This window comes from Grus americana, chromosome 8, assembly GCF_028858705.1.
Source record: "Grus americana isolate bGruAme1 chromosome 8, bGruAme1.mat, whole genome shotgun sequence".
In the NCBI taxonomy this organism is placed as follows: Eukaryota; Metazoa; Chordata; class Aves; order Gruiformes; family Gruidae; genus Grus; species Grus americana.
The window spans coordinates 32,508,199-32,521,055 of NC_072859.1; the positions used below are offsets into that span (position 1 = coordinate 32,508,199).

A 12,857-nucleotide genomic window follows, 5' to 3' on the forward strand; every position below is an offset into this window, starting at 1 on the left:
ATACAAACATTGATTGGCATCCAAATGTTTAGGATTTGCCAAATTGGCGGGCATACGCTGGCTACACCGCAAGCAGCGGGGTCAGGGAGAGAGCAAAGGGAGATACGCGCTCTGCAAGTGGACTTGCAGTGAGGTTTTTAGCTTTTAACCCATTCTCTTTTTTTTTTTTTTTTTTTTTTTAAATTTTAAAGAGATTTGGAGTTTGGGGAAAGGGCCCCATAGTTGCATCGGCTCCGGCTGGGTGCTCGTGTGAAGTTGGACCCTGTTTTCGGGAGGTGGGAGCGGAGGTTTTGGGTCGACGTGAGGCGAAACGGGGACGCGGCGGTGGCGGGGTCGGGGCCTGTCGGCGAGGGGTACAAGTCCCGCGGCCCGTAAAACGTACAAGCACCCTCCTAATTCTCACCGTCCCGGCGAGCCTTAGCACCTCACGAAACCCCGTTTCTGGAGGCTTTTTTGTTGATGGTTTCGGTGACACCGACCCTTCTCTGTAACTTTTTTCAGGATGAATTTCATCCCTTCATCGAAGCACTTCTGCCTCACGTCCGAGCGTTTGCGTACACGTGGTTCAACCTGCAAGCCCGAAAAAGAAAATACTTCAAAAAACATGAAAAACGCATGTCAAAAGAGGAAGAGAGAGCCGTGAAGGACGAACTGCTAAGTGAAAAACCCGAGGTAAAGCAAAAATGGGCATCCAGACTTCTGGCAAAGCTCCGGAAAGATATCAGGCCTGAATTTCGGGAGGATTTTGTTCTCACAGTCACAGGAAAAAAGCCTCCGTGTTGCGTTCTTTCCAATCCAGACCAGAAGGGCAAGATGAGAAGAATTGACTGCCTTCGCCAGGCAGATAAGGTCTGGAGGTTGGACCTTGTTATGGTGATTTTATTTAAAGGTATTCCGCTCGAAAGTACTGATGGCGAGCGCCTTGTAAAGTCCCCACAGTGCTCTAACCCCGGGCTGTGCGTACAGCCCCACCATATAGGAGTTTCTGTTAAGGAACTCGATTTATATTTGGCATACTTTGTGCACGCAGCAGGTAAGTGCCTTTCTATACCACCTTCTCCAACTTTTCGGTTTATCTCCGTGCCGGGTGCCGTGCCTCAGCGGCGGCTGCATGAGCCGGGGAGGGAGCAGGGGACGCTGGTTATCGCCCTCCCGGGGTGGCGAGTAGAGTGCCAAAACTTCCCCCCCGCCCCGGCCCTTTTTTTTTTTTTTTTTTTTCCATGGGCTTTTTAAGGTGCAGCCGTGTAAAAGCGGCTCTTGTTTTCCCGGGGTTAACGGCGTTTCGGGCATCCTTCGCAGGTGTTATCCTAAATGTTGTCCTAGGAGGGATCGCAGCCAGATGCAGCATCCTTTATCCTGATTTTGTGGGAAAGCAGATAGATATTAATTTAAAAATAAAAAAAAAGTTTGTACGTGTTATGCACAAAGTTGTAGAGCGCTAGAGGTGCCCAAGGGTGAGGAGTACAGGGTGTCCCCACCCTACGGGGGTGGGATGGGGAGTGTAAATCCCGCAGGATTGGGCTCAAAGGGAAAGGAGAAGACTCTCCCTCGATAGCAAACCTAGCCGTCAGGTCCGAGCGGCCACAAAGCCAACCCCTGGGTAGTTCTGTGAGGAAAAAAAATGGCATTTAACCCCCCTGAAATATCACGATTTATACACCTAGAAGCTGAGCAGGTCTTGAAACAAATTCCCGGTTTGATAATATTTTGCTTATGGGGCGGGGGGGGGGGGCTGAAGTGTTTTTGCATGTGATGAAATTGAAAATCTTGGGATCTCTGACTCCAGTGCAAAGTGCGCCCTGCCCGCGGAGTCACTTGGTGTGCTCAGAGAATGGGCACTAGGTTGACTGGATAAAATAATATGCTATTGTAGTTCTCCTGAGTGATTATATCGCAGAAAAATGCGCGCGTGTGAAGTGCTAGGCCCCGGTTTTCATGTCTCGTACGCGCAGGTCCCCCTGGGTTTCAGCCTGACTTGCAAGTTGAGGGGCTGGACAGGCTGGGGAAAAAAGAGGAGCAGAGGGGAGAGGAGTCGTCTTAGTAGAAATTGCTTCTATATAAATATATATCGGTAAGAAAACTGAGCAAATCACAGCAGTGGGAGCGTGCATTCCCAATGCCACCTTCCTTCAGAGGGGCTTGCGGAAAGTTTTGGCTATCCCAAAGTTTTTCTGCACTGAGTCCCCGCAGTGGTGGTTGTGACAGGCGGTGCTGCCGCTGTGATTTTTACGGGTATGATCCCTGTTCGGAAATAACTTTCGAGTATCCTTATGGTATCTCCTACAGATAAGCTGTGAAATTTACTTTGCACTTCGGTGCGATGTGGTAAATCATATTGCACGTTTATGGCGAAGGGGAGGTAGGCAAATATTGTGGAAAATTATTTATTTACTCTGCGATTTATTATGGGGCATGGTGAAGGAAGGATTACCAATTAATGGCTAACCGAAGGGAGATTGGGGCTGGGGCGTCGCGGGTTCCTTCCCGTTCCATCACCAATCCTCAGGAGACTCGGGACTCGCATCCCTTTTGTCTGCCTCAGTTTCCTCCTCCGCACATCGGCACAGGCTGATGCGCTTAAAGTGCTTTGACGTCCACAGCTGAAAACCGCTATGTACTGCTATACGGCACGCAGGTTTTTATTATTTGGATTTATATATAGCATGATGCCGGTAAATACTGGTCCGTGTTGTGGTTTCCTAAGTGAAAAGCAGCCTTCTGCGGAGTGCAAAAGTTGTTAAGAAAAACCAACGGTCTTGGTTTAGCCTGCACGCGGGGTCACAAAAACGTAGGATGGGGAGAAAAGGACCAAACCCAGGGGTGTACGTACTCCACGGAGCTTGAAGGGATCCTCTCCCCGTTATAACAGTCAGGCAATAGACATTATAAAAGTTCAATATTGTGATTAGGGATATACCATCTTATCAGCACGCTGTTGGCAAACAGTAACCTTGATAGCGAACTCTTATTTATTTCTGCCTTCATCATCAACAGGCAGCAATTGCACTAATTGTTCTTTGGACTAGATGTTTGCCGCGGAAACTTAGCGCGAGGCTTAGGCTCGTTTTTTTGGGTTAGATTTGCGGTTTTGTGTAAGCAGTAACGCGCTCGTACAGACCGCGCCGCTTCGTGTTTTCGGCCGTTGTTTGCTGATTGCACGCATCGCATTGTGCTCTTAATGCAGTAGCGTATGCTGGCGTATTCCCTGCTAAACCTCACCGGGGAGGGGGACAAAATGATTTTTAGGAGGTAGTGCAGCGTGGTCGCCGCCTATATTGCTTCACAGAGGTGTACCGAAAGCATCGCATATAGGCTACCTTTTTTTTTTCCCCCCTTTTTTCCCTTTTTTTTCCCCCCTCCGATGTATCCCAGCAGTCTTTGTTACACCTGAACATTGGCCAAGTTGACAGCCATTGGTTCCCGCAGACCCGCAGTAATGGCAGCTTGTGCCGGGTGCGCAACAGGAAAATTACAAAAGAAAAAAAAAAATTAAGGGTCCTTTGTCTCAAACTCCATCAGACCTCGCTCCCCAAATGTATGGACCGCTTATTTATAAAGAGGAAGTTGCCAGCGCAAATATTAGGTAGGCTGGTCAACTTACATATAGCGGATTTGACAAGCATCTGCTATAGTACAGAAGATTTGTAAACACTAAACAATGTTTTTACCTCCTTAAAACTTTTGAGAAGTTGCCAGTATTGGCAGGAGGCACAGACTCCGAAACGTGCTTGAAGATACGTGCCAAAACCATTGTGACCTTTTCACCCATAGTGTTCGCTTCTCTTTTTCTTAGGGTTTTTTTTTTTTCCCCCCACTCTTCGTCTTCTTTTTTTGGGGGGGAGAGTATTCTCTTCCAAGATGCCCTTATTCAACATGACTTCGGCAGCGAGATGTCCCTTCTAAACATGTACAATAATTATTGCTTTGAATCCACGCTTTTTCTTCAGTAGGCACTATCATCTGTAAGGGAACACATGTGCACAGATTTAAATAGTGCTTCTTACAAAGCTACTGAAATCAATTATTCTCCTTAAGAACTGGCTAGAAAGAGGAAACAAAAATATGCAAATAGGCAAACTACATGTCATTTTCATTTAAAAAAAAAAGGGGAAAAAAAAAAAGGAAAGGAAGATCGGTGTTTTGTGAATTAGAGGTTGACCAAAAAATGTATTGAAATCCAGAGTGTTGCTCTCAGTTTGCAGTTTCTAATCTGCTTAACTAAAAGCAGGCAGCATTTTCATACCCTGAACTTGGGTTCGCTTTTTAGTTTTCACTTATTCTGCCCTTGTATCAAATGACAAGTTGGAAACCATTGTGGCAAACCGTTTTCTTTGTGGGAGTCGAACAGTAAAGCTAATTTATGACCGGTCCTTTACCAGATGATCTGTATCAGAATCTACAATATACTAGGCACGTGGCAAGGTCACAATTTAAGTTGTTAAGGTCACAACCTTAGCCACCAGGCATTTGACCTTTTAGATAAAGTTAACCTTTGTTCATTAGTAGGCACTCAACCGAGAACTTTCTGGAGTTTTTTACTGCTTTGGAGTTCCTTCTGCTAATGTGATCAGATTGGAGAATAGATTCGCAATGGAAGTAGTTAAATTTTGTGAGAGGTCACAGTTTTTAGAGACTTCTCCAGTGGATGAAGCTGGATGGCAGGCCAGGAGGTGATGCTGCAATGCCCAGTTTATTTTTTTGGATGGCCATCGTTACGCGCTTCAGGCGAGAATTAAGCTAACAAGGTATTTGTGGCACAGAAAATCTTTTAATCTTTCAGAAGGACATTTAAAAATCCCAACTTTAAGAAAAATCTGGGGATAGGGTTTTATTTACATGAGCTCATTTTTCTGTTTGCGTTTAGAATAGAAGCCAGCGAAGATGCAAGAAGTCAGCCTTATTTCTGCAACTGCGAAAATTTACTTAGCATCTAAAGACGCTCTGTGGCTAATTGCCTGAGCAATAGTGTATAGCACATGACCTTGAACTTTAAGCAGACCCCATTTTACGTTCCCATCGGCGGATTTAAAATATTTCTACTTGGACCTCCGCAAAGTGGCATTGATGGGAATAACCCAAAGATTGGTTAATGCAGAGAACGACTGCAGATAGCCAAAATACCCGTGAAGGTATCGGGGAGTCCGAAAGGTACATAAGGCTTTGCGCCGTAATCTTTTAGTACAATTGATATTGATTGTTGCTGCATTAATCCTGTTAATAGCCGCAGCCGGTTCGGCGTGTTGCAGGGATGTGAGAGGTGTCCTGACAATACTGTGCATCACCAAAAGAGCTGTCGCAGCGTCTTGAACTCCTGATAGCTGCTTTGCAAAAGTGGAGCGTTCGACGGTGGAAACTATTGCCGGCTCATATAGAAACACACACCATATTGTTTACTTAATTATGCCGTAGCGAAGGCTCATTTTTAATTATTTAGCTGACTTTCTCGCTTTGCTGTGATACCACGTTTATTATTTAATTTAAAATCAAAAGGGCTGCGCTACTGTTAGGTTTTGATGCATTTTACTTTTGTTTTGGCTACGTTATTGTCATTCCATCATACAGTAATCCAGATAGCCGTGATATGCAGATTGGCCAGATGGTCATGTTAACAGATTGAGAACCCACTTCCCACTGCTAAAGAGCAGGTGTAAGATCAGTGGGCTTTTTTTTTTTTCCCCCCTCCTTTCCTCCCAAGTTTCAACCAAAATGCTCTTTAGACAGCTCATAATGGTAGTTAAAAAGGGGCACATTTCAAATTATGTTTGTTCTGTGGAGATAATATGTAATATATATGTCGGTTTTACACGTATCTGAAGACTTTTAAAGCATCTGTGACATTCCCTCCGTATATAAGGCTTTTGAAAACCTCCTTCCAACCCGTGGCTGTTCCAGCGTACGTGCAAAAAGGGCCTTAAAGTTTTGTTTGCGATGCTAATAGTCCCTACACATTTCTACAGACAGATTACATTTGCTCTTACTAAAAAATACTCAGCCAGCTTTGCACCAGGTATTTCACACGCGTTCCCCTTACAGGGCTCCCCACAAATGTGCAGGGGAACCTGAACGGTTTGGTGTTTAGCTGAGACTTTAATATTTAGGGTCTCATAGAGGTTTTTTTTTCTTTCCCTCCATTAATTCTTGCCACGGTGAGACATCTATAGTTTTAAAGAAAAAAGTGAAATGAAGACATCTCGCGGTATTTCTGCCCTAAAGGAATACCAGAAGGCACATTTTGCATTGCTTTAGCCGTATAAAAGGTGCCCGTAAAAAGTCAGCGGTGGGAGCCTGGGTCTATATCTTAGTTGGGAGAGGTGGGGAGATGACAGCTACAGCTCCTCGATACCCCAAATTTCATGTGCCCACCTATCACGGGCGTGCACGAAACACGGCGATCTGCACGCCCCGCGTGGCGCAGAAAGATATCTGCATCTATCGATGCTCTCCGTTTTGGGGAGCGGGACCGACCGCTTTCTGCAGCCGCGAGCAGGGCGGTAGCTGACAGAAGCAGGATTTAGGTGGGACAACTGCTCTCCCCGTGCAGTTGTAACTGAGCCGGTGAGTATCCGTGATAATTCGGATACTAACTGGTGCGGCACTTGGGACAGTCTGCTCTATCACGAACCCCTGGCAGGCGTTCAGTCATGTGGTTTAGCTTTCCCCTTTCTCCAACAACAACAACAGCAACAACAAATAAACACGGGATAAAGACATATTTCATATGCCCAGGATGTTTTCCAGGTGATGGGTTCGGCCGGTATAAGGGCACGTTATTTCCATACCTCCCTGCCCCGGCGGGCTTCGAGGCGCAGAAGCGGGAGAAGCCTTTGAATGGTAAAAAAGTTGCCCAACGCTGCTGGCTTGTCTACAAGCGACTGCACTTTTATATTTCCCTTCTTTTTCCACCCAATGATGAATAGCATTAATTTAGATCTATTTAAGGCGAGTGTGGGAGAAACCACAATCTTTGTTGTGGTCACTGCTGTACACAGCGGGGCTGAATGTTTCTCTTGGTTGAGGCCTCAAAGCTGAATCTGGAGAACCCAAAACATCGTGTCAGCTTTTCAAACCCTTCAAAGAGACAGTGGAATCCTAATTGTTCATAAAACCCGCTATTTATTATTACAATTATGTATTTTCTCCCCATTCGGATGTAAAGGAAAGGGCATCCCTTGCTTTCCGTGCCGTGAGCTTCTTCGCAGCTCCTCCTCCTCCTCCTCCTCCTCCTCCTCCTCCTCCTCCTCCTCCTCCTCCTCCTCCTCCTCCCCCCCTCGATGCTTCGGGTTCAGGCCCTGGCCAAGGCTTTCGCAACCAGCAAACAAACCTCAGCCCGCTGCTCCGTAAACCCTCAACCCCTCCCCGAAAGCCTATGCTTTGCCACACACGTCCCAAGGTTGGACCCTCTGGGGCTTGGGGACCGTCCCTGGTGGGATGGCATCCTCGCTGGGAGCCGTGGGTCTGGCTCTGCCCCCGCTCCCTTCCACACAGGCGAGGGCTGGAGCTGCTGATTAAATTACAGGCTGTAAATTCAGGGCAAATTATTTTAGCCTCCTAACAGCAGCCGACCCTGAAGGTTTCCTTACGACAGTGAGAGCTCTCAGTAGATAAAGAGTTGTCGGTGGACTGAAATTCATTTTAATCGCTTTGGTTTTTCCGTTCATGTGGTGCTCTTCATTCATTTCATCTTTGGTTGTTGTTAATTATCACCTGCATTATGGTAGCCACCAAAAAGCCCGGCTGGGATCAGCACATGGGTCATGGTGCCTGGGACGTGCGGGCAGTTTTGTCCCAGCAAGTTCTTTGGGGGGTTGCAGCGTTTTATGCACATTGCAAAGGCAGCGCCCCAGCCGATCCCCTCATCACAGCGTAATTAATTTTGAAGAGATAACAGTGTATTTATGTATTTTTCTGAAGTGTTTCTAGCTCGCATCACTCCATGTCCCCAACCAGGGGATGGATGCGGGCACCTGAGCTCAGCCCCGCGCGTGGCATCGTCGCGGCTCGGCACATAAGAGGAGGAGGATGTAGCCCCCGTAGCGCGGGTGGACTCGGGCTGGATTCATAGCCGCTGTCTGTAAAATGCACGAGGGCCTCCATTTTGTGTGCCAGACTCTCATGTGCGAGTGCAAAATGGAGAGCTGCGCAGTTGAGTTTTGCCTATAGCGAAGCGCGTAGGCATACGTTGCCAGGGGTCCCTGCACGCCGCGGTGCACGCAGACCCATGGCGAGGCTCAGGAGGGGGTATCCTGAGCTTATACATCCATCGGCTCCTCCTAAGGGGGTCTCGGTCTCTCCTCAGGTTCCTTAATATCTACCCTCCCCATCAGAGCGCTGTCCCGGTGTCGCTGCAAGCTGGCACGTTGGCTCTCGGGCCGGTGCGAAGGACCCCGGGGAGTTGTTTCTCCTTCCCCGCGGGCTTTGGTACACATCAGTGCCATTAGATTAGCAAGATAAAATCAAGGCAGGTTTAATGACATGCTATTCTGAAAGTTTCCTGGACTTTATTGTTCACAACTTGGACCTGAGTCGGGTTATTTACACATGAGGATTAAAAAGCTGCAAACAACTGTGTGATTTTTAGGGGCTGAAAGCAATTAGCATATGTGGGTAGGAGGATACACTGCATGTCTGCGTTCCTTTAAAATATAAATCACAGTTATTTAATTATGTTTTGAGAGGGCAGATTTAAGGATATACTGCAAAATGCATTACCTATTATACCAACACGATAATCTTATTAACCTTGCTTTCTACTTTTTAATTTTATTGTGCACCCTGTACAACTCTTATGATATCAAAAATAATTACTTTGAGAATACATGATGTCAGAGGTCCGATATGACATTTATCTTCACAAGTGAGGAGACGGCTATCGCGTGCATTGCATAGCAGCACGGGAGGCATCAGGCAGGTCCACACCGGGGAGAGGAAGCGAAGATGGGTATCATCAGATGCTGTTTAACGTATATAAGCGTGCGTTTGCAGATTTGTCTTATAGCTGAGGGCCGGCTTGACCAAACTTGATGCAATTCAGCATCTGCGGGCCTCCCGCAATATAAAGGCTGAATGTTTTACTTGCATGTGCTGTACAACTCCCGTAGGTAAGCAGATATTTCGAGGCGGCTCCGTGCATCCAGCCTCAATCCCAGTTGGATCTCCTGTTAAACCCTGCGTCCTCCATCCCATCCCTCCTCAGGACAGCGCCTCTCTCTCTCTGTTTTTTTAATCCATCTCTCCTAATGTTTGATATGTGTTGATATTTCCCCCTTATTTTGTGAGGGAATGGGTGAGGGTGATGGGTGAGGGGAAACAAATGCCATAATAATATCCTTTTTCAGAAGAATATAGTTTAATTTCGTGTGTGCGTGCAGCAGCTGCCATTGGCAAGCTGTCATCTTTGTTGCCATGGGCTGGTTTTTTTTGCATGTGTGCCAGAACATGATTGGATGTTTCAGCATGTTCATGTTTTGGGGTGAGATATATCTGTAGTGAAGCACCAAATTATCGTGGGGTTGGTGGGTGTCCAAGGTTGGGTTATTCGTCCAGGTGAGCTGGTTGTGGTGGAGAGGGTGATGCAAGTGCGGTACCTGGTGGTTGGTTGGTTGATGAGATAAAATTCGCTGGTGCACTGGATTTTTGGATGATGTAAAAAGATTGTTTAAAAACATCACAGGAGGGTGTATCACCAAGATCTCTTCCAGCAGGACAACCATGGGGCACAGCAGGAAGCCCCTGTCTTACCTGAGGGGGGACCGGTCGGTGGGTTTCTCCTGCCCACCTCACTCGCCTGGTGCACACATCCCATGGGACGTCATGTCCATCCCCGGCTCTCGCTGGCACCGCGGGGAGCTGGACGGTGGCACCAGCGAGTTTGTGCTGCCTGAGACCCGGTGATACACAGGCTCAGGACGGGGCTTGTCGTGCGGATGGGGATGGATCACACCTTCCGCAGGGCATAAAACTAATGCGGCATCACCCATGAGAGCTGCAGGTGACAGCAAGTCCTCTGGACCTGCCACCGTGCACTTAGCCCTGCTCCTTGGTTTCGTTAACATGTTCGTAGCATCAGTATCTAAACACAGTCTAAACCTGCTCTGCACCGTTCTCTGCGCTGCACATCTCTCTTGTCGTCCCAGCCGCTGTCAGTTGGACTCAGTGATCTGAAAGGTCTTTTCCAACCCAAATGATTCTGTGATTCCAAATGACACGCGTTGGCAGAGCAGGAGTGCTGTTCAGCCCGGGAAACCCACCGCACGGCTGCGGGGCTCCTCGCTAGGTGCAAAATGCATTTGCAAACTCGGGAGAAAAATACTTCATGGGGAGACATCTCCATGCAGCCCTCTTAGGCTCGGACTAGTCCTAAACCGGAGCACCCGGCAAGGGGAAGGTTGAGCGCAGGCACTGTGCACAGTCTGCTGAAGGCTTCAGGAGAAAGAAAGGACGAAGAACTAAATGTAAAGTGTTGAGACAGCCTCATTCATGTTGCATTTTTCTGCGTCTACAGATTTAGTCTTGTGTGTGAGGGACAGATAATGAGCTGCGTGAGCTTTGTAATGAGCATCGCGTCCGGTTAAATTACCGTTTTTGTGTTTAAAGCCAGTACGTGTGTTACAAAATACCTTGTAATGCATTGAAAGAACAGGGATGAACCCCTGTAAAAGTATCAAAAGGCAAGTTAGATAGTTGCTATGTTTATTGTCAAGATGAACACTTAGTGGAGATTTTAATGCAGAAATACATTGTCAATCAGATTTCATCCTAAGGATGTTTGCTCGAAATTTTGTCTGATCTTTTTACCCAATAAGGTTTTAATTTGATATGGAAGAAAATGGTCAAATCCCTGAGTGATGCTGGAAACTTAGGGTAAAATTTAAATTTAATTCAGTTCTTTCTTTTTCTTTTTCTTTTTTTTTTCTTTTAAGGCAAAGTAGTTTCAAGTAAATCAGAAGAATGAATTCTTTGTATCAGGATGCTTTTCTAAAGCCCAGCTATTGTTGGGATCCCTTTTAGGGAGGATAGCCACTGCAATGCTTTTATTGTGTGATGACGAGGACTTTTCCTGACGCGATGAGGACTTCATTAAAAATAGCCAACAAACCTATTTACATTTGTTTCTGTGTTAAAAAGTAAAAAGTAGTTGTCGCTGAGCTAAAAAGTAAATCCTGCATCATTTTATTTGAAAGCTTCACAGGCGATTTGCCTAGCTGTGGGAGGATCAGCCTCAATAGTGGCCGAACCCTTGCGAGTGTAGGTTGAGTATTGCTGGAAAAGTTGGGAAAAACACGGGGCAGTCAGGTAAGAAGTGGGATTTTTGTGGTCAAGATTTTTTTTTTTTTTTTCTTTTCCCTGTAGAGAAGGACATCGGCTTCAACAGCTCTGGTTAAGGTTCTTCCTAGGCAGATGCAGTTATAAACACTCAGGCACGGAGCTCAGCGCTGTTTGGGGCTGCACACTTGTGTCTCAGAAGTGCATCTTCAAGGTGTCTGTTCTTTGTCATGTTGGGTGCATGAGCGTGATATATAGGCAAAATAATATGCTCAACGCCCACTTTAAATATGGACATTATTTCTTTTTCTGGTCAAAAGCTGGAGGTCAAAATCACGATGGGAACTGAGAGAGGACCAGTTGTTTTCCACATGTACGGTCTTTAATAATAAACTCTTCCCTGAAAAAGTGAGATGTGCCTCAGCAGTGAGCAGTACCGGGGCCTGAAGCCATCTGCCCGCGGGATGAGGATGGTACGAGCAGGGTGGGTCCCTGTCCCGGCACGGAGCTTCGTTATCTGCTGCGGTCCCGTGCGGTGTGGAGCTAAGGACTATTTGTGTGCTGCGGGGTGGGACGTGCATGTCTCCCTGCAGCGTGCTGAAGGATGCTGCGGGCATAGCCTTTCATGCCTAAGCATCCTGTCGGTAGAGTAGGTTTTCCATGAGATGGGTTGTTGAGAAAGACCCACTTTTCTCCCCGTTCCTGGCTGGATCTCTCCCTGCTATTGCCCTTTGCAAGTGGCTTCGTTTGCCCGGGGCTGAGTTATCCTTGGCTGCTCGGTGCCTTCATCCCCACTGCAGGCCACCGAGCTTGTGCGGTCCAGCCCAGCTCAGGGTCCCGGCAGTGCTGCCATCGGCGCAGGGAAGGCACGAGTGCCAGCGATGCAAAGTCAGGACACACGGAGCGTTTGGAAAGAGTGAAATGAGACAATTTGAAAAGAAAAGGGGATGTTTCTGTCCACACGGTTCTGAAATGCAGGGCAGTGGTATCTGCAAGTTGATAAAAAAAACTTTCTTTGGTTGCATGAGCAGTATCTAATATTAATAATATTCCCTCATTAAAAGGGATGAAGGATTTCTCAGACAGTCTTGCTCATGTACATCGTTTTTTGAACAAGCTTCGTCTACCTTAGCAACTTCTCCTGGGAACTTTCCAGCTCCGCGCTGAGGCCGCTGGTGCGGCTCGAAGACGGGTCAGTGGCCATGGAGGCATTTAACATTTTAATTGCCTTCCTCTACCGATTGCTTCGATGACCTGTTTGTTTGGATTATATCTCTTTTTCATATTTAAAAAAAAGAAGGAAAAAAAAAAGAAAACAAAGGAAGTACAGTGCTGTGCACAGAACAGTTATTAAAAACAGTTGGGAAGCATATAAAAGGTACTGTTTGTGTGAGAAACGGGACAGCTGTGATGGTCTATTGGGAAAGTGTGTACAGATGGTGGTAGGGAGGGGAATGATGACTACATGGCTGATAAATGAAATACAAAAAGCATTAAATTGGTGATCTTTTTAAAGAGTACATTTTTGGTTAGCATTTTTGGTGCATCATTAGGGCTCTTTGTCTGCCTCTTATTTAGCCAGGAAGTGCGACTAT

At 46.7% G+C, this 12,857-nt stretch overlaps 1 protein-coding gene across 21 annotated transcripts in view; it reads left to right on the top strand.

Moving 5' to 3' along the window:
- Positions 1-12,857, top strand: part of NFIA (nuclear factor I A) — a 357,955-nt gene that overhangs the window by 109,084 nt on the left and 236,014 nt on the right. For all 21 annotated transcript variants that reach the window (XM_054833067.1, XM_054833066.1, XM_054833068.1 and 18 more), the window contains exon 2: positions 502-1,033. In XM_054833067.1, coding sequence (XP_054689042.1) covers positions 502-1,033 — 532 coding nt within the window. The remainder of the gene's footprint in view (positions 1-501; positions 1,034-12,857) is intronic.